Here is a 22,068-nt window from a genome sequence, read left to right as displayed (position 1 = left end):
TGAGCGCCCTTTGCATTCTCAGCTAAGGGCCATCACCCTCACCTCTGTTTGCTGGCTGGGGAGGTTCTCTATCTTTTTGCTGTGCCCTTGCACCTGAAGAATGGGTTCCTGTGTCCTGATGGGAGTCCTGGACTAGGTTACAGTGGATCCACACACTCAGCCTTCTACTAAGAAGTAGAAATTGCTGGGGCAAACACTGCATTGTTATAAACTACCTAGGTTTACCAAAAATAAAACAAAGGGTCAGAAGTGAAAAAGGTAGAAAAGAACACTTTCAGGAGCAGTCCCAGATGCCCAGATGTTTGGGACTGGATATCTAGAAAGAATGGCCGGAAAAATGGTCCTAACAAAGGGAGAAGGGATATGTGGCTTAGCTCTGTACAAAGTTGATCCAAAACACAAAACAAAGCAAAACAAAGTTGCTTTGGAGGTACATAATTCCTAAACATCAAATGGCAAGTATTTATAAACACACTAGAAATAACAGACTTTCCAAACTTTGTTGATGTGACCTCAGCAGGCTGCAAGGTAAGAACAAAGAAAAAAGGAGCAGAAGTAGTTACAAAACTCGAAATTTTACTTCGGGGTTGTTCCCCTACCTCAATGCTGGTTTGGAACTTTAGAAATTAAGCTAAGGAACGAGCGGACTGTGCTGCATAGGTGTAAGAAGTGGAAAGCAGGTAGGATGGTCAGATGCCATCAAACTGGCAGACGGGATCTCTTACATTGAGGTCCTGTTCTCTGCTTACTGCTAGCAGCATGCCACTGGTCCCAGTGCACTGACTGTAAATCTCATGGTGTCTGCTTTCAGGTCTCATATCCCTTAGTTGAGTGGGAAACACATACGATTGTGAAAATTCAGGTAATTGGACATGTAGATGAGAGAGATCAAAAAGTCTCAACAATTGTAAACTGACAGATGTCTCCATACTAGACAATTGCTAAATAAAACTATTTGGAACTCTTCTCAATGAAATTGTCCCATTTCTAACTTTTTGGCAAAATAGTATGTTCTGCCTCCAGAGAGGTGTGACTTATTGATTACACTAATAAAAGAAAGAGAATTTTTCTGGTAACCATACCTACATTCTAGAAGTTTAGGGAACTTATTAAAAATAATTGTTGAGATCCCTTCCTTTCTTCCCTTTTAACTGTAGCATAGAACACTGTGTGTTTCATATAATAAAATTTCAGAATCCTACCTAAACCATCTGTTTGCTATGTAGTTGTTTTTTTTTGTCCTGGGTTGTGGCTCTGTCATGGCAGCTAAAAGGATTTTCAGGATTTATAGGGAGTTTCCCAGTGATTTGGTATCTTTATCTCTTCTTTGCCACAATCTAGTTTAATATTGTTTATTCTAATTTACTCCATTTATTTAATATCTAGTTTTAATGTCATTTTCCACCCAAATGGTCAAATTGCCTATCTCGTTTTATTATGTGCAAGGCACAGGGAATATTATTTTAAATGGCGTGTTTCTCGTCATTGTAAGATAGAGGGCTTGAAATAGATGCGTTTTCTCTTACGATTCGTCTGAGAGTGTAACGAAAAGGTGTACATGCTCTTGAACTCCAGAGCCCAGGACAAGGCAGCCATGCAGCTGAGTGAGCTGGAGGAGGAAATGGACCAGAGGATTCAGGCCGCGGAGCACAAGACACGGAAGGACGTGAGTCTGTGGGACCAGCCCCCTCAGGGCATTTTTAGTTGTGGTGGTTTGGGGGCAGGTAAGGGGAGAGAGAATACACACACAAGTCATTAAATAAAGTGGATAATTCAGATAGCGGCAGGTGTGGGTAAGAGAGTGTGTGATAGACAGGGATAGGCAGGCCACGGGGCCACAGCCTCCTTGTAGAGGTGGCTCAAGAGCTGAGGCCCCAGGGAGAAGGCGGAGCCACCTGCAGGGACAGGGTGGCTCCACTATTCGTGCCCAATTCCGCTGCCAACTTGAAATCCAGATTACAGCAAAATTAAAATTCTCTCTGCAATCTCTGGTGTTTTATAATTTAATGTATTTTATCCATCATCACAGGAAGTCTTGTAGTTGAAAGTTGGAAGCTGCCTTCAGTGATTTGCACAGAAGACCAATTAAGTTTTTTCCTTATCGAAGAAATATATTTAGGTGATGAATGTTTACTGAAAATAGAAAATTGACTTATTTCTTTGAGTAGCTTGGTGTTAGGTTGAACATTCTGTATTTTTTGGTGTTCATTTGCCTGCTAACTCCGAGAGGCAGCAAAATGGAATGGGAAGGCTGGGGTGTTGGCATTGATTGGCCTCTGTTTGGCCCCTGGCTCTGCCTTTGTGGAGGGCAGGTGACGCTGGAAATACAGCCTAAGCTCTGACCTTTGTTGTTGCATCTTTAGGATGGGGTAGTGCCACCCTCCAGCTTTCACGGGGAGTAAGCCTGATGAGGGGCTTGTCTGCCTAGCAGTGCCTGACGTGTGGGGGTGCCCCTGGGTGTTGCCAGCCTGCTCTTTCCTGTTGCTCTGGGTACTTGAGTGCTTTCAGATTCTTTGCCCTTAAACTGCTTTGTCACATAAATGCCTTTGGGGGTCTTTCTTGTCTCCTCTCTTAATATCAGGTTGAATAACTGCTTGATGTCATATTCAATAGAGTAGGTAGTTCAGAGCCCATGGGCCAGCTTAATGCAAGAGGCAGCCCATTCTTCTATGAGCACTTTTTTTTTTGTAGTATAAAACAGGAAAATCACAGATTTTTTTCTGCCTTTTTTTCTCACCATCTATTCTCTACTCATTCATTCACCAAGCACTTATCAACACACGTGTATTGTGCTAGTAGTCTCACTGTTTCTTCTCCCAAAGTGCTTTTCAGATTGTTACTTTGTAGTGGAAATCTTACCATGGCCCCCCACCCCTTATAACTTAATGTTTTGTTAATGATAACATGTGGCTCACCTCGGCTCCCTGGCTCCCTGTGGTTCTTCACCATGCGGCTCTGGTCTGGTCAGCTTTCCCTCCAGCTGTTTTTTTTTTTTTTTTTTGCCTTGGTGACTGTTGTTCCAGTCCTCCCCACTTTCCTAAATTCTGCAAAGCTCAAAGTCCCCCCATTCTCTTTAATGCGCCTAGTCCTCTAGTCACTTCTTCCTAACCTTGACTCCGATTGCCCATGTAGTGTATATTCCATGGTTGCAGTTAGGTTTTTTTTATATTGTAACAGCTTTATTGAAGCATAACTGGCATACAATAAAAGGCATGTATTTAAAGTGTAGAGTAGGACAATATTGGATATATGTACTGTATGTATGTCTGTATTGTGGTGATTGGACTTCATTGCATCGATTTGGGGAAAACTGGCATCTTAATAATATATTGAATGTTCTTATTCAAAAACCTGATGGTATTCAATACACAGATCTTGTAAGTCTTTTCTCAAATTTATTCCTAATGCAACTCTAAACAGTGTTGTTAAATATTTCAATTTTTGGTTATTCATTATGAATATATAGAAATACATTTGATTTTGGTTTATTAGTCTTATGCCCTGTACAACTATTTACAGTGTTTATACTTGGTAGCTTTTCTGGTAGAGAGCATTAGATTTTCTAGGTAGATGGTTATGTATTCTATGAATAAAGGCAGTTTTTCTTTTCTCTTTCTGATCTGGATGATCATTTTATTTATTTTGCTTTCCTTCTTGGTATTGGTTAAAAGAAGAATAGTGATAAGAGCAGGCCTCCTTGTCTATATTCAGTCTCAACATGAAGTATGATGCCAGAGCATGTTATTCTTAGATGCCCTTATTAAATTGAGCATGTTCTTCTGTTCCTGGTTTATAAGAGTTTTTGTTTTAATCAGGAAGGGGTATTGGATTTTGAAAAATGCTTTTTCTGTGTTAATTGGAATGGTCACCTTTTTTTTGCCTTTTTAGAATATTAATATGGTGAATTATTCTGATTGATTTTTTAGTATTAAAACAAACTTGGGATAAACCTCACTTGGTTATGATGTATTACCCTTTTTATATGTTATGGAATTCATTTTGCTTAATTTTGTTTATCATTTTTGTATCTATGCTCATAAAATATATTGGTTTGTAGTCTTCTTTAAATGTCTCTGCCTGATTTTGTATCAGGCTAATGCTGGTCTCATAGAATGAGTTGGGAACTGTGCCCCCGTTTCACTTTTCTGGAAGTCTGTGATGAGTTGGTCTGAACCACTACCATTTCTCATTTGTGTTTCTGAAATGACATCCTCTCTGATCTCCTGGCACCTACCTGTTTTAAGTTAGGATTGGGAAGAACTCAATAGTGATAATTTCCCTTACAGAGCTTTGCATAAAATATTTTTAAGCTATAGAAGTTGCTATGTTTGGGGTTGTGGCCATGGATTTAAGGAAGAGATTTGCCTCGTGGCAACCAAGTCCATTTTGATGCCAGGAAGGCTGCCCAATCAGCCCCTCACTGCCTTCCTCCACCCATGAGGTGGGCAGTACTTGTTGTCTCACCTGTAAAGCTGGACGAAGCCAAGATACTCGCTTAGAGAAAGGTTACCATGCATGAAGATGTTTCTCCTCTCCTAAGCATAGTACATTTAATGTATATGGATTACTTAATTTACTTGGATAATTTAATGTAATCTTCATAATAATCCAGTAAGGAAATGGGGGCACCAGGTAAGTTGTCCTGGCTAGACAGCCAGTCAGTGGGCAGGAAGACCCTGTAACTCAGGCAGCTGTTCAGATGGGGGGATCACGCCACCTCTGTGGAGAGGCCATACCTTACCCCCATCCAGCTCACTTCCTGTCACATCTCCCTGTTTTATCCTCTTAGTACCACTCCCTGAAATCATCTGCTTTCTGTCTTCCCCACCAGGATGCATGAGAGCATCCATTAATCTGTGTTCCTGCTCTGCTCCCCTGTGCCCGGGGCCATTCCTTGTACACAGTAGGCCTATCAGCAGATACGTGTATAGTCAGTTTACGGGTTGTTAAAGTAGAACTTTCCTTGAATGTTGAACATAGGATGTAAAGTTCCATAATTTGTAAAGGGAAAAAGGAAACAAAGATGTCTGGACTCATGGGAGCCTCAGGCCTTGACCTCCTGGGTGCCCTCTTGCCATCCCTGCTCCAGCGGGACACACTGGAGAAGTGCCAGCCCGTGGGGAAGCACTCTGCACAGAGATTTGCTGATGATGTGATTTGAATTCAGAATAGGTGTTAAGCTCTTGGAAAAAGGGTAAACCTGCCAGGCCTTCCAGGGTCCTGATGATGTGGTGGGATTTGGCAAGCACTGGGGCCCCAGGCTATTGCCGTATCTCTTAATTAATTATGGCAGCAATTAATTAAATCAGCTAATAAGCGTGCTGCAGCCCCTGTCGCAAAGTGAGTAGCGGTCTCATGGGTGTCCCTCCAGGTGGGGTGTCGGCTATGGGATCGCAGCTCCTTCCCCTTTATAGCTCAATTCCAGAAGTGCTGTCCATCTGAAGTCATTTGTTTTGTTTTACCACCCTTTGGTGTCAGCCTTAGTTTGACACAAAAATTTTCTCACTTATGGGATTTTGAAGAACCTTTTTAAGTAAAATATATATTTTTTCCTTTTAGGAAAAACGCAAAGCTGAGGAAGCTCTCAGTGACCTCAGACGTCAGTATGAAACAGAAGTAGGAGATCTACAAGTGACAATAAAGAAGCTCAAAAAGGTTGGTTGTGGCATCTAGACTTTTAGGAATAGCCACAGTGTATCAGTGTGTCTGAGTTATGAGTGACTGAAGTGTTTAGATTGTATTGAAATAGAATCAGATTTCAGAGTCAAATTGGACTCCTGTGAAGACTTTTTTTAAGGGCCCTTGGTGTCCTTTCTGTTTCCAAGGTTAACCTGTCTTTTGCATATTTCTGACCCCCTGAACAGCTTTCCATCAAATCCCCATTTTCTTTTCTGAGGTCTTCACCAGCCAAACGCCCTCAATTCCCATGTGTCCAGTGGACTGTCCGCTCGCAGCAGTAGTAGAGCTCTTTCCTCATCATGTATTCCTGTATGCCTGTCCACAGCTTACTGCAAGATACATGGGAGGTATTCAGTGAATGTTTATTAAATGAAATGAATATTCTTCTGTGTAGAAAGTTCCAGATCTAGGAGGCCCCTGATCAACAAGAGGTGGGAGAGAACTTGTTGAAGTGTGAGCAAAGGTGTGATGGAGTTTTGGTCTTTGCTCTATTTGGCTTCTGATAAGTAGGGTATGTTGCCCTCGGTGGTGTGCTGGTAATGTTTAACAACTGGCTCTGGGGTGGGAGGCAAAGGGAGGGCTTTGTTAACACTTGGCAATTTACATGGTATAAGTACTCCCACCATGACTGATTTCAAGCTACCATGTTAACATCACCTAATGCAGAGTTTGGGAAGAGATGCTTAAAATAGCTCCCACCTTCTGGTACCAATTGTCTCCAGAACAGCACTGGATTCACTTCTTGCATGTGGATTGTCTCCATAAATAATGGAAATATGTTGGCTAAAATGAAAATGGATACTGAAAAAATGATCACCCCTAAAAAGTGGCATTGTGAAATTGGGGCACAGCACTTTGCTTCTCTGGTTGTTCATACGATCACCTTTAATGCTTCTTCCAATGTTTATATGCAGTAAGATTATGTGATGATTAACTGGTATTTTGGAGGCTATTGCAGCTTAGACATATGGAATTATTAAGAATTCACCCCAGGTGACTTAGCCTTTGGAGAAAACTGTTATCAATGTTGACCTTTTATCTAATTTTCCAAAGGCCATTAGACTATACATACGATGCTTGTGTTACTGAGTCTGAATGGACCAATCCCTTGTTTATGGAAAAGTCACAGATTCTTCTCATCACTATCTTCACTTACTTCCATGTCTTCCCAGACCTTTAGCCTAAGAGAAAGTTATGCAAGAAGATTCACAGAGTTTCGTGCCCCAGCACAGCATATGATGAAGCCCAAACAGGCACTGAGCAGAGTCACAGGTGATGAGACCCAAGTCCTACTGTGACTGTGCTGGGGTCTGCCTGTTAGAACTGGGACATTGGCTTCATCTTTCTAATCTTTAGTTTCTTGTAGGCAAAATGGGATCAATATTTAACTGTCCTATTATGGCTAGCCATAATAGCTGATGTTTCAATATCATATTCTATGGAGCTATTTTTCATAATTTGAAAAATCTGATTCTCAAACTTTGTGAGGATGGTATAAACATCCTACTTTTATGGGTGAGGACACCAAGTTCCAGAGAGGTGAAATAACTTGTTTAAAGTCACAGAACAAGTAAGCAATGGAATGGTCTTACTATAGGTCGGTGCTTTCTCTCTTACACCAGACTTCCTGCCTGCTTAATAGGGTTGTTCTGCAAGAGACAAAGAGATTATTTATATACAAGTACATTAAAGGCTGTAAAGAACTATAGGAGTTTACAAATTTATTAGAATTGCCATTACCTTATGCCACTGATTCTGAGAAACTAGTATTTCCCCCAGTTTTTCTCCTCTGAGATGATCAGGCATCTTATAGCCAGTGAGTCTTCTCAGTTGCAGTCAGACATGTGGCAGTTGTGACCTAGTTGTGTGAGCACCTTCAGTTGGTGCCATCTGGCAAGAGGAGGAGAGTCCAGTGCTCAGTTACTTTGACTTTGACTTAGACTTAAGCTTGACGAAATATGCCATTCACTTGTTCAATGCACAAATACTCAGTGGAAACCCACAGATCCCTCAAATTCCCAGGAGGTATAAACTGTTGATAGGGGAGACATTTTTGTTGCCCATGTTATAGATGCTTTTCGGCCAATTTAATCTGGTCATATAACAAGTCAGCCAGCAAGCGAAGCTCCTGGGTGTAGTTATGTCCTTTCGTGTGGGTGTCTCTGGCTTCATGTCATACTTAAATTTTACTGGTTTCAGTCATTGTAGTAAGGATTTCCTGAAATCCCAGTGAAAACAACATAGGTGAATCTGACAGCAACTCTGCTCTTAAAAATCTTAGGGCCTAGTAGGAAAGGTAAGATATTCATAAATAATTATAATGTAGGATAGACAGTGTTAAGAACCGTTAAAGTTCTAGGAGAATATAAAGGTCCAGACTCCTATGTGATGTAACAAAAAGGTGAGGGTTGAATTGCTTACCATTTTAATAGTTTCCCAAAAGACCTTCCCAATTGTTTCAAATCCCCTTTTCAAATGTTGAAATTATTTAAGGCAGATTTTCAAATCCTTATGGGTTATATGTAGTTCAGTGATTTATGAAGTTGTACAATGTTGAAAATTGAAGACTGATAGAATTCCCATTTCTCCGTTTAAGGATATTCCTAAACTTGACTGAATCAATGCAAAGTGGGTTTGTAAAAACAACTTTTATTTGCTCTTTCAGCTAGAAGAACAGTCAAAACATATTAGTCAAAAAGAAGATGTGGCTGCATTAAAACAACAAATTTATGATTTATCAATGGTAAGAATCATCTTTTGACTTACAGAAATGTATTTCCTGTTAGACAGCTGTTTCCTAAACATAGTTATGCTATTACTTCAGTGTTCCAGGAATAGAATGTAAGTATAGCTTAAACCTATTTAAAAGCATAAAACAGGTAATGACTTCAAGAGAAATTAATGCCACCTTAGAAGTTAATACCAATTAGAGAAAGTCTTTGAAATAGCTCCAACCAAAAGTATTATTTATGTGAGCTTTTCTGTCAATGATTACCCCACCTGTTGTGAATGCTTCTATTTATTTTTTATTCAAAACAATAATGGCATGGCCCTTAAACTTTAAATGGCTAACCCTGCATTCTTATCCTATCAGTTCTGGTCTGTATCCTGGCTTTGTAAGACGGGCGGTATTATTGCCCTACCCTTCCTCTACCTTTACCTTTTCTGTCCCTTTTCCATCTTCTGCCGACCAGATCTGTAGTCTTTCTGTTACCAAAATTGATAACATTTACATCTGTTCTATTATCATTACCTTTATTTTGTTTTTAAGTTGAAGGCCAATAGCGAACATTTCCTTTATCATGACTTAAATATTCTCACTGCAGAGCCGAGAAGTGAGCCAGCATGAGCTAGACTTGTATTTCTTTTCCTCCAGTCATTATCCCTGGACCCCTCAGAAGGGAAGGTTTCCAGTTGTATGGTCAGATGAATCCCCTTTCTGAACCATCAGTTCCAAATTTCTGTCACATCTTAGCTGGCTTTGTATTTGGATCATAACTTTCTTGTAGAGTTGCTTGTTTTTCTTGGATTTTCTGGTTGAGCTTTAGGTTTCTTTCTGTGAAAAGGAACTCTGCTATCCTCATGATCTCACTGATACAACTTCTTATTTATTCCTCCCAGTGCATGGCATTTATTTTTGTCTTCTTGAAGATATTAATTTTAGAGTCCACAAAACTTCAGCTATTATTGACCGATTGCTTTTCTGACTTGCTACTGGTCATCTGGAATCTGATTTTAGGTCACTGGTGTAAGATTCCTGTGCAGATAGGTAAAGAGATTGCTTTACCTCAAGGCCTCTGTCCTGAAAGAGGGTCTCCCGAGGAGCCCCCTGTGTGTGAAGCTGGCTGTCAGATGAGTGGGATATGGATATTCGTAGAGAAGCTTTAGCTTTCCTTATAGGAGCATTCACTTCTTAGAAAGACAAACCCTGTCTTGTTACCTTGAGTCAGCTCTGGCTATCTGCTGTGCAAGAGAGGGGATGAGCTGGGAGGGTGTGCATCAATGTACACATTTGATCTCTCAGCTTCACCCCTCATTCCCAGTCTTTGGGGTTCCACTTGGCCAATTACCTTCTGTGTCCTGCAGCATAACTTTCAACACACATCTTCTATACCTTCTTTTCCTGTACAGTTCTCCCTTTGTCAGCATTTCCATTCAGTTTCTATCTTTCAGAAATGTGTTTTAAATCGTATCATTGCTGATGGGCCCCTCTTCCATTCTTTTCACTTTGACTGGTTTCCTTTGGTATTTCATGTTAATGGGTCTCCAAAGGGAAAGAAGACACATTTACGTGCTCAGTCCACCATCTTGAACTAGAAGCTCCAGGGAATTTTTTTTTTTTTGGTACAAGGTACAATATAGAAATTTCCTAACTACACTCATTTATTTTTAAGTGCAAGATTTTAAAATGTTAGGTGATAGGATTTATTATAAAAAGTAGTTAGTCTAACCTGGTATTAGGTACCATCAATCCACAGAATATTTATCTGTAGTTTCATGGCTTTCATTAGTAAAACAGATATTTAGATGTTTGATCTCAATTAATTTGCCAATAATATGTTGAAGTACCTCATGTAAGCTCTTGACTATTGTAGTTTAGGACCAAATATCAAGTATTTTTTTAAAAACTTGAGGATTTAGATTTTTGATTGTTTATAACTATTTCAGATTACCTTGAATTAATAATTAGTTCTCTGAAATCCTAGATTTGAAGGATTGTGGAGGGTGAGGGGTGTGTGGGAAGACTGCATCATGGAACTCTGCCTCTAATGACCTGCCCTGTTCCTTTTCTCTAGGAGAATCAGAAAGTTAAGAAAGATCTCTTAGAAGCACAGACGAACATAGCCTTTCTTCAGAGTGAATTAGATACTTTAAAAAGTGATTTTGCTGATCAGAGTCTGAATTCTGAAAGGTATGAAACTTCACGTTTTCTTTTATTGTTTGAGCAGAATATTTAGATGACCATCCATATGAATGAAGCTCAGCTATATAAAAACAAAGGGCTATTTATTAACTTTGCTAATATGTTCTTTGCTTTCTAAAGATTTTACTTTCAGTGTCTTATTTCCTAGTACTTTTTGTGTTTTTAAGTTTTAAACAGATTAATTAGCTTTATTATTGGCTACTCAGGACAGTGCAGCGCTTAATAAATGTTTGAATTACTGGAAGCAGAAGAATATACCAAAGTGTCAAAAGTTGGTTGCTAACTAAAGTGTTCTGAAGGTAGGAATCCTGGCTCTACAACAGAGGGGAAAAGTAGATTTCTTAGCAAGTTGTTTTATTTTGCTATGCTTTAGTTTTGTGGTATGGTGTTAATAACACAAGACCTAACACACACAGGCATTTATATGTATACGTGGATATTTATATAGGACATGTAAGTATAAAACACACATATATGCAAATATAAAATATATATGCCTACTTACATATTTGCATATAAATGCATATACACACACATACATACTTGTACACTTGGGAAAAAGATCTTTTTGTTTGTTTGCAAACTAATCAGAATTAAGTTCCTGTAATAGAAAGAAGTGAATCATTTATTAAGTACTTCTTTTATACAGATCCCTGAGCTAAATAAGGAGTTATGAGTATGCAGCATATAAAAAGAAAAGCTTTGGTCTCTCTTTGAAAGCTTCAAATCCAGTTGAGGAAGATAAAAAGCTAACAGGTTACAGAGTTAAAACATAAGTGCTAAAGAATGTTAGAAACGATACGCCCGGTAGTGGCACAGGTTGGGTCCACTGCCACATGAAAGGTAGGTATAGTGTTCTTTTTGGTCAGAAGAGGTGGAGAACTGTATTAAAGAGGAGACATGAGGCCGTAGTTTGGGAGGAGTAGGTGTGTTCGTCAAGGGGAGCAGAGATAGGTAACACTGCCCCCTGCTGGCACTCCTTGGTGCTCCACTAGTACTATCGCCTTCAGTCCATAGAGTATATGTGAGGTGGGGATGTTCAATGTCCCCATTTCACAGATGGGAAAAAAGAGTCTCAGGAATGTCCCACGTGAGGCGCTAACCAAAGCATAGGGTGAGCTCATAGGGTCGAGGAAGACTGGCTGGGGGAACAGTGGTCAGACTCCCAGACAAAAAAAGATAATTTGAATGGAAAAGTAAAAGTTTAAAAAAATTAAAAAATTTAAAAGGTAGCTTATACTATCAGGGCTCAGAATTCTTGGCTGAGAATTCAAATTCCTATAGGCAATTGGGGAACTTTTAGCTTTATTGCCAAAAGAGTGGATGGACAAAGAATTGTGGACAAAGCTTGCTTGATAGTCTGGGAATTTTTGGAAGCTGGTGATGGGGTTTGTCTGCTTAGAAATGGGGCTGAGGTGGAATAGGGCTGTGGGCAAGTGGCTGATGTTCTGAGTGGAATTGTGAGGAGCAGGCCAGGGCTTCCTAATAAAGCAGAAGAGGAATCACTGAGCACGAGTTTGTAGTGATCAGAGAAAGCCTGGTCCTGTGGGTTCCCCTGTGTTTTCTGGTGAGAAGGGGAGGGGAGGGGGAGCAGGAGCCAGGGCAGGCAAGAAGAGGAGAAAACAGCTGGGGTTGGGATTGCATAGGTCTTGGAAGGAGCAGAGACTGGTGAGAGGTGGGAGCAAGCTGAGGTGTAGGGGCTTGGAGTGAGCCTGGTGAGGGGGCAATGGGAGGTCAAGGGGTCGGTCCCAGGGAGGAGCAGAGCCAGCAGTGGTGGGCATGGAATTGCTCACGGGGCTTGGCAGGGAGCAGAACCTTGTACAGGAAGCAGAAGGTGTGGGTGACCTTGTGAGTCTCACACGGGGAGGAAGAGGCTGCTGACGGCACAGGGACGCCTAGCAGGACCTCGGTGAGATAGAAAACCATGGCCAAGGACCCATGTCTTTAAAAAAGGGGACTAACGGGTCAGGAAGGGTAGGAAGAAGTGTGGCAGGACTGACACCTAATTCTCATTCAAATATATAATACAATTTTACAGGGACCTGGAAATAATCCGAGAGTACACAGAAGACCGAAATAGTCTTGAGAGGCAAATTGAAATACTCCAGTAAGTCCTTGTGTAAAACTCTCATTACATTTACATTTCACTTATTTTTTTGTTAATAAAACACGTGCCACATATATCACAAGTTACGATATTGTAAAGCCTGGGTTTGCAGGTCCACACACGTTTCTTCTCTGTGTTGCTGCATTTGGCACATCCACTTAGCTTTCTGATGCTTCTGATCCTAAACCAACTGTTTAAATCCAGGGACTAGAGTGTAATTCTCTGAAAGTCCTTGCATGTCAGTGATGGGTCCAGCGTGTCTTGTGAGACCTCTGGAAAGAATAACAGCCTGATCTCATGGGCTTTCTCTGCAGCTCAGCACACTGAGAGGTGGTCTGGCGTCTCATGTTAGTACAGGTCACAGGGCCAGACTTATGTACTCATTCTTTCAAAGTTTATTGTGCTCTTGTAAAGGTACATTTTTCTTAGTTTTTTTTTTTTACCCTATTGAAAATACTATATCTGCTCTGTCAACCTCACAGCTGAGTCAGTAATTCCCACCTCTGAGCCTCCCTCACCCCTTTCTCTCTTTTCTACCCATGCATTGTTTTCTTCTGGGTTCACTTTCCCCAGTGAAGTAAGGTCAGGCTTGACAAACTTTTTTTTTCACCATTTTTAAATACTTCTTAAGTCTCACCTGTGGCAATCACCAAGTTGACATATTGCAATAATGAAGTTGATGTATTGCAGTACTGCTGTTCGATTATTTATTTATTCATGCAGCAGGTTTTTATGCAGCACCTTTTATGGGCCAAGGGTGCCAGAAGCTGAGGATGGAGGGGCAAATAGGAGACAAAAATTTCTCTCCTGTGGGGCCAGTCTAGGGGAGGAAGACTGAAACTGATAGGCATAGATATAAAATGTCAAAAGAAAGTGGTGGGACAGATGGAAGGGGTGCATCCCCTGAGGGAATACACTAGAGAGTTTCTGCCCAGCCAGGTCCAGGGCCAGGAATTGTTCCCAGTGGAAGCAGCGATTGGGCTGAGATCTGAAAGACAAATAAGTCTTAAGTAGGGAAAGATTAGCCACCCTCCAAGGCAGAGGCTCTGTTATGATCCTCATTTTATAGAAGAGGTTGATGATGCTCTGACACGTTAATGACCCCCATAGGTCTTTGGTTGAGTTGGGATTTTAACCCAGAGTCAACATTGAAGCCTTTAACTGGTCCATGATAGTGCCTGGAAGGACAGCACCAGGACATGAGCCGGGCAAGGAGTGGCCAGGAGAAAGAAGCATGATGTAACATCTCAGATCTGCGCCTGGCTGGAGTGCATGTAGGGGGATAGAGAGCAGTGCATGGGGCCAGCCGGGGCCAGGCATTTAGGAAACTACCTGAGGGTGGAGTGGGTTCCTCACCAGAGCTAATGCCTTCCTAAAATGTCTTGAGACTTTTAAAGAGAGCTAATACATCAATTGAATTGTAGTTCTAGTTATGGATTATAACCTCAGTTTATGAGGTTTGAAGGGAAGTGGTAGAAAGTTGCAAGAGGTCTTAAGTGAATCCACATTCTGAACATCACAGCCTGAAAAGAAAGTGGTGACATTCACCCCTACCTTCTTCTCAACTGTTTATTCATTTTATTTGCTTACTCTGTAGAACAGCTAACCGGAAGCTGCATGACAGTAACGATGGCCTACGCAGTGCCCTTGAAAACAGTTACAGCAAGTTCAACAGATCCTTGGTATGCAATAGAATTTTATAATGTATTTTGTTCTTTCTTCTGGCAGAGTATTCTGGTATAAATCATGTCTTTTATTTAGAGGAGAACTTCCAGCAAGGAGAAACTTCCATATGATAAGAGGAGGCAAAATTCTTCCAGGTTGGAAAATATGTCAGGTCTCTGCAGAAATATATGTCTAAACTCTTTGTTAGATGCTCAAGGAAACCAGAGAAGGATGTATAAGGTGTGACCTGGCTCCTGGTCACACCTTTATATTTGTGTAGGGAGTTAAGTAGGGAACTAATATGTGCACAGATGGCAGTAATGTAAAAGAAAGTGGGAAATCCCATGGAGGTACACATAAAATACTGCCCATTTGAGGACTGTAAAGGTGCATCCAGCTGAGATATATTTAGACCTGCTAAGTATTCTTTATGCCAGTGAGATTATCCTAGTGGGGACGTGGATTTTAACACCTCCTACAGAAACAAGCTAAGCCGCATTTGGAATTTGGAAGACCTTGCTGAGACTACATGAATCAGAAAGCCTGTTCTCCCACTTTTGGGGTTTGGGTCCAAGTGTGGGGTTCCAGTGCTGTAGGTTAGCATAACTAAGCCAAGTTCTGGTTCAAGAAGAGACAAATCCAAAGATGTTGGTATTGCAGGTCCCAGCAAATCTGGGAAACCGGGATGCCCCTTTATGGTTTATGCAGGAGGAGATGGACTTACAGCATGAGATGGAGAGAGTACTTGGGGCACTTACCTTATAATTTTTGCCTTGATTTTCATGCTCACATTTGTTCACACAGGATACCAAACTTTTAATTATATTAGACATTAACTAGTGTGCTGTAATTAAAAAATATGTGTGTGTGTGTATCCATAAAAGGTCTATGTGGAACAACAAAATAATACTTATGTATTTTATGTATTACAGCGCATGAATAATATATCACCAGGGAATACAATTTCTAGAAGCAGTCCCAAATTTAATAGTCATTCTCCTCAGCCTCTGGGCTATGACAGGTATGTCAGCACCTACTTAACTTCTTGTTTGAGCTCAAGTTAAAAGGAAAGTAAATGTCCTTAGAGGTGAATTAAAGTAATAGGATATATTTTGGGCCCTAATTTCTATTCCCTACTACCTTACTTAAAGTTTCTGGAACATGAAAACATGTAAAAATTAAAAGTAAAAATGTTTCAGGGAGGGCAAAGTGGTTTCCTTAAGAGGTTATCATGACTTGGTTTCACATATGCTCACCTTACTTCATCCCTGATCATGTCCTGTTTCTTAGAAGTGGGCTCAGTAGGAGGTGTCTGAGGGTGACCCGTGATGCCACGGTATGTGATATCGTGGTGAATGATGTGAGACTCGGTGCATGATCTGTAAATGTGTGAGAGCGCAGTGTAATGCTGTATAAACTACGTTTGAAGAAAAGGAAACTTTCAAACAAATAGAGATACGGCTAGCAAATGTTTATGAGCTATTGAAGCAGTCACAGAGGCTTGTCAGAAGTGAGAATTCAGCTCTATTTCTGATCAGTTTAATCAAATGAAGTAAAATAGTAGCCCTGATGTAACTTGAGATCTAGCAGTAAAAATGAAAAGATTACATGTGTGCACATTTGTGTACATATTCATGTGTCCAGTGTTGTTACTTAAAAAGTTAATTTCAGAGTATGTCAGAGTTTGAAAGTAGAAGGGAATGCGTAAACTACAGGTTTCTGGCTCTCCATTTCTGATATGACTTTCCAATTCATATTCATTCCTTTTTCATGAGAACTTTTGGTCTAAAGAATAATATATCTAATATCCTGATGATAGCAAAACGTCAAGTTCCCTTTCAGAAAGGTCTGTGACCAAAGCTTATTGGTGATCTCTTTTAAGAAAATTCTATCCAGTTGTGAGATGTTTTTATTGTACACTGATTTGTGAAATAAAAATTTTAATGGTTTATTGATTTATAGGCAGCTTGTTCTGTTACTGAGAAAGAGCATTACTTTTTGAAAATGTGTGGGCACGATGCCATTTTTCTCGACTTATATTTAAGATCAGTTCTGAGCCCAGAGTGGAAAAGATATACATAACTGAAAATTATTTCAGAAATTTCACCATGATTCATTTTTGAAGAGTAGACACCATGAATAAGGCTCAGGGGTACTGGATAAAGAGCTCCTTGACAGCAGGTTCTAAGGGCCAAAGTGACCACTGTCCAGGGGCTCAGAGTGCAGAAACATAACACTCGTGTGTACACGACCTTGAACAGTAGTAGCAAGAGGGCCACCAAGGTCCAGACTAATGTTCCTTTTCAGAGGGCTGCTAGTTTGATATGACAAGTTAACATTTGATTTTCTTTTTGATGCCACTATAAAAACTTAAAATCATGTTGTAAACTTCATTTTTGTTTTTTATTAAATGAAACTTTATTTGAAAAATACTCTTAAGATTAGCATGCTATGCTTACTTGGATAAGAGAATTGTCATATCAGTTAAATAACAGTAGCCAAACCTAAAAGAGATAAATCAAAATTAGCTTAGACAGAAACACCTTCAGAGCTGTGCCATGGCTGTGGGTTGTCAGGACCCGGCTGCCATGAGCTGAGTCACACCTGCAGGTCACCCCTGCCCCCTGGTCCCTCACCGTGACACCCTCCTCTTCCTTCTTGGGGAGTCCTGAGGATTCAGGGGATCCCGGGACAGCTTGTGGCTTCCGTGGGCTGCAGGTGGAGCAACAGGAGCAGAAGGGCCACTTGGGAAAGGCTGCAGGTGGGCCTGGGCGTCAGCCAGCATTTGTCTGATGCAGTCGCCTTCTCTTAGCTTCACAGGCGGTTCAGGATCAGCTGGCCCATGAGTCCGGTGGCAGCCAGCAGGCCCTCCATGGCTGCAGGGGCTCCACTGCTCTGCCTCAAAGTGCCAGGTCCATGGTCACAGGGGATGGCTCAGAACCCTCCAGAGTTCCGTCACTCAGGGCAACAGGGGCCCTCATAACAGGGCAGGTCAGTTAGGTGGGGGAGGGGAGGCCAGCCAGGTTCTAGAGCACTGCTCTCCCTACCTGGCCCTGCAGCCATCCTGGGTGACAACACAGGGCCGAGCCATGTCCCTTTCTGTGTGTGAGGGCAAGTCAGGGCAGAGGTGCTGGGCCACGTTCCAGCTGAGGCCCTGTCTCTTGATTATACATTTTCTTCTGCCTCAGGGATTTCCACTGCTGTCCACCAGGGTCCTGACATCTCCCTCATCCAAGGCTCCCTCCCTCCTCGTGTTGGTCACTGTGGGTGTCATGTGAACATGTTCCCAGCCACTGTTTATGGAATCTTGGGAACACAAGTCAGGGCACATCACAGCCATGCTGTCTGCGGCTCAGCCTGGTGGTGTTCTGGGTTTCAGTGGCACATGTCCCCAGACTAAGATGTGTGTGCCCATACACCTCCCAGCGGTACTTCAGGAAGGGGTGGTGGTCACACAGAGACAGGCCTGACTGTGTAGCCTGCCTGTGGATGAGGGCTCAGGCCGGCCATGGGGATGGTGATCCTGAGTCTGTGACTGGGGTCGCTGCTGGAACCTCCACCTGGACGGAGTGGGGGTGGGTCAGGAAGCAAGTTCACGTTCACACCCATCACTCAGGGGGCAGTGTGTGAAGTTCAACTCAACTCAACAGGGATCGGGGAGGACCTGAACACGTGGCCTATAGCCTTGCTCTGCTGGGTACCCCATGTGTGGGTGCCCTTCCATGACACCAATATCGTGGGCATCATGGAAATCACCAGAGATCACCTGACCATAACTGTGACCTCCTGTCCACTGGGGGCTTCCACTCAAGGGTACTACCAACCAGTGCCCCTCCCAGGAAGAGTCCACGGAGCTCATTCCCTCTGCCTCCCTGCACAGGACAAGGACGCCTTGGCTGTCTGAAGTCAGAGTTGACATCTGCCAGTTATCCTGTGAGGGGTGGACTTGCTTGTGGATGAGGTGGGAAGGGCCTTTATTTCAGGTTGGAAGGTTGTCTTCATCCAGTGTTTTGAACAATGACAGCTTTATTTTCCAGTTCACTGTTTCCCTCTTCAGCTGCCTAATCAATCTATTAAACTATTAGTTTCAGTGAGTTTATTTTCATTACCATAGTAGTATTGGTATAGATACAATAGATATAACTAGTTGTTGTTCAATATGCCTGTTTTCTTTTTCTATAGCGTTTCTTTTTTTTAAATTTTTTTATTAAGGTATTATTGATAGTACATTCCTATGAAGGTTTCGCATGAAAAAACAATGTGGTTACTACATTTACCCATATTATCAAGTCCATCAGTGTAATAAGATGCCACAGATCCACTGTTTGCATTCTCTGTGCTGCACTGATTTCCTCATGTCCCCCACACCATGTGTACTAAACATAATACCCCTCAATCCCCATCTCCATCCCTCCCAACCCGCCCTCCCACACCCCTTCCCTTTGGTAACCACTAGTCCCTTCTTGGGGTCTGTGAGTCTGCTGCTATTTTGTTCCTTCAGTTTTGGTTCATTGTTATACTCCAAAAATTAGGGAAATCATTTGACACTTGTCTTTCTCTGCCTGGTTTATTTCATTGAGCGTAATATCCTCCAGCCTCATCCATGTTGTTGTAAATGGCAGGATTTGTTTCTTTATTATGGCTGAATAGTATTCCATTGTGTATATGTACCACATCTTCTTTATCCATTCATCTGCTGATGGACACTTAGGTTGCTTTCTTATCTTGGCTATTATAAATAGTTCTGCGATAAACACAGGGGTGCATATGTCTTTTTGAGTCTGAGAAGTTGTATTCTTTGGGTAAATTCCAAGGAGTGGGATTCCTGGGTCAAATGGTATTTCTATTTTTAGTTTTTTGAGGAACCTCCATATTGCTTTCCACAATGGTTGAACTAGCTTACATTCCCACAAGCAGTGTAGGAGGGTTCCTCTTTTTCCGCATTCTTGCCAGCATTTATTGTTCTTAGTCTTTTTGATGCTGGCCATCCTTACTGGTGTGAGGTGATATCTCATTGTGGTTTTAATTTGCGTTTCCCTGATGATTAGTGATGTAGAGCATCTTCTCATGTGTTTGTTGGCCATCTGCATTTCTTTGGAGAATTGTCTCTTCATATCCTCTGCCCATTTTTAAATCGTTTTATTTGCTTTTTGGGTGTTGAGGCATGTGAGTTTTTTATATATTTTGGATGTTAACCTCTAGTCGGAAATGTCACTTACAAATATACTCTCCCATACTGTAGGATGCCTTTTTGTTCTGTTGATGGTGTCCTTTGCTGTACAGAAGCTTTTTAGTTTGATGTCGTTCCATGTGTTCATTTTACTTTTTGTTTCCCTTGCCCGAGGAGATGCATTCAGGAAGAAGTTGCTTATGCTTATATTCAGGAGATTTTTGCCTTTGTTGTCTTCTAAGAGTTTTATGGTTTCATGACTTACATTCAGGTCTTCGATCCATTTCCAGTTTACTTTTGTGTATGGGGTTAAACAATAATCCAGTTTCATTCTCTTGCATGTAGCTGTCCAGTTTTGCCAACACCAGCTGTTGAAGAGGCTGTCATTTCCCCATTATATGTCCATGGCTCCTTTATTGTATATTAATTGACCATATATGGTTGGGTTTATATCTGGGCTCTCGAGTCTTTTCCATTATTCAGTGGATCAGTTCTTGTGCCAGTACCAAATTGTCTTGATTACTGTGACTTTGTAGTAGAGCTTGAAGTTGGGGAGAATAATCCACCCAGCTTTATACTTCCTTCTCAGGATTGCTTTGGCTATTCAGGGTCTTTTGTGGTTCCATATGAATTTTAGAATGATTTGCTCTAGTTCATTGAAGAATGCTGTTGATACTTTGATAGGAATTGCATTGAATCTGTAGATTGCTTTAGGCAGGATGACCATTTTGACAATATCAATTCTTCCTATCCGTGAGCACAGGATGTGTTTCCATTTATTGGTATTTGGTATCTTCTTTAATTTCTCTCATGAGTGTCTTGTAGTTTTCAGAGTATAGGTCTTTCACTTCCTTGGTTAGGTTTATTCCTAGTTATTTTATTCTTTTTGATGCAATTGTGAATGGAATTGTTTTCCTGAGTTCACTTTCTGGTAGTTCATTGTTAGTGTATAGGAATGCAACTGATTTATGTGTATTAATTTTATATCCCACAACTTTGCTGAATTCAGATATTAGATCTAGTAGTAGTTTTGGAATGGATTCTTTAGGGTTTTTTATATGTAATATCATGTCATCATGTCATCTGCAAACAGTGACAGTTTAACTTCTTCCTTACCAATCTGGATGCCTTTTATTTCTTTGTGTTGTCTGATTGCCATGGCTAGGTCCTCCACTACTATGTTAAATAAAAGTGGGGAGAGTGGACATCCCTGTCTTGTTCCGGATCTTAAAGGAAAAGCTTTCAGCTTCTTGCTGTTAAGTATGATGTTGGCTGTGGGTTTGTCATATATGGCCTTTACTTGACCTCTATACCCATTTTGTTGAGATTTTTTATCATGAATGGATGTTGAATTTTGTCAAATGCTTTTTCAGCATCTATGGAGATGATCATGTGGTTTTTGTCCTTTTTGTAGATGTGGTGGGTGATGATGATGGATTTTTTAATGTTGTACCATCCTTGAATCCCTAGAATGAATCGTACTTGATCATGATGGATGATCTTTTTGATGTATTTTTGAATTCGGTTTGTTAATATTTTGTTGAGTATTTTTGCATCTATGTTCATCAGGGATATTGGTCTTTAATTTTCTTTTTTTGTGGTGTCTTTGCCTGGTTTTGGTAATCGAGTGATGCTGGCCTCATAGAATGAGTTTGGAAGTATTTCCTCTTCTTCTACTCTTTGGAAAACTTTAAGGAGGATGGGTATTAGGTCTTCACTAAATGTTTGATAAAATTCAGCAGTGAATCCATCTGGTCCAGGAGTTTAGTTCTTAGATAGTTTTTTGATTACCAATTGAATTTCATTGCTGGTTTTTGGTGTTTTCAGATTTTCTGTTTCTTTGTTGATCAGGCTTAGAAAGTTGTATTTTTCTAGAAAGTTGTCCATTGCATCTAGGTTATCCAGTTTGTTGGCATTTAATTTTTCATAGTATTCTCTAATAATTCTTTGTATTTCTGTGGTGTCCATAGTCAGTTTTCCTTTCTCATTTCTGATTCTGTTTATGTGAGTAAACTCTCTTTTTTTGTTGATAAGTCTGGCTAGGGGTTTATCTGTTTTGTTTATTTTCTTGAAGAACCAGCTCTTGCTTTCATTGATTCTTTCTTTTGTTTTATTCTTCTCAATTTTCTTTATTTCTGCTCTAATCTTTATTATGTCCTTCCATCTACTGACTTTTGGCCTTATTTGTTCTTCTTTTTGTAGTTTCATCAATTGTGAGTTTAGAGTGTTCATATGGGATTGTTCTTCTTTCCTGAGGTAGGCCTGTATTGCAATATACTTTCCTCTTAGCATGGCCTTTGCTGCATCCCACACATTTTGTAGTGTTCAGTTATTGTTGTCATTTGTCTCCATATATTGCTTGATGTCTGTTTTCATTTTGTCGTTGATTCATTGGTTGTTTAGGAGCATGTTGTGAAGCCTCCATGTGTTTGTGGGCTTTTTCATTTTCTTTGCATAATTTATTTCTAATTTCATACCTTGTGGTCCGAGAAACTGGTTGGTAGAATTTCATTCTTTTTGAAT

At 40.8% G+C, this 22,068-nt stretch overlaps 1 protein-coding gene across 2 annotated transcripts in view; it reads left to right on the top strand.

The window, feature by feature from the left end:
- Positions 1-22,068, top strand: part of RASEF (RAS and EF-hand domain containing) — an 80,714-nt gene that overhangs the window by 32,028 nt on the left and 26,618 nt on the right. The window contains exons 3-9 of one of the 2 annotated variants that reach the window (XM_017677799.3): positions 1,576-1,666; positions 5,560-5,655; positions 8,345-8,422; positions 10,476-10,591; positions 12,642-12,710; positions 14,308-14,392; positions 15,308-15,396. In XM_017677799.3, the coding sequence (XP_017533288.3) occupies positions 1,576-1,666; positions 5,560-5,655; positions 8,345-8,422; positions 10,476-10,591; positions 12,642-12,710; positions 14,308-14,392; positions 15,308-15,396 (624 nt within the window). The remainder of the gene's footprint in view (positions 1-1,575; positions 1,667-5,559; positions 5,656-8,344; positions 8,423-10,475; positions 10,592-12,641; positions 12,711-14,307; positions 14,393-15,307; positions 15,397-22,068) is intronic. The other variant, XM_036991330.2, reaches the window with a different exon arrangement.

The sequence above is a fragment of the Manis javanica genome, chromosome 2 (assembly GCF_040802235.1).
Source record: "Manis javanica isolate MJ-LG chromosome 2, MJ_LKY, whole genome shotgun sequence".
Lineage (NCBI taxonomy): Eukaryota > Metazoa > Chordata > Mammalia > Pholidota > Manidae > Manis > Manis javanica.
This window is presented reverse-complemented; position numbering and strand designations above follow the sequence as displayed.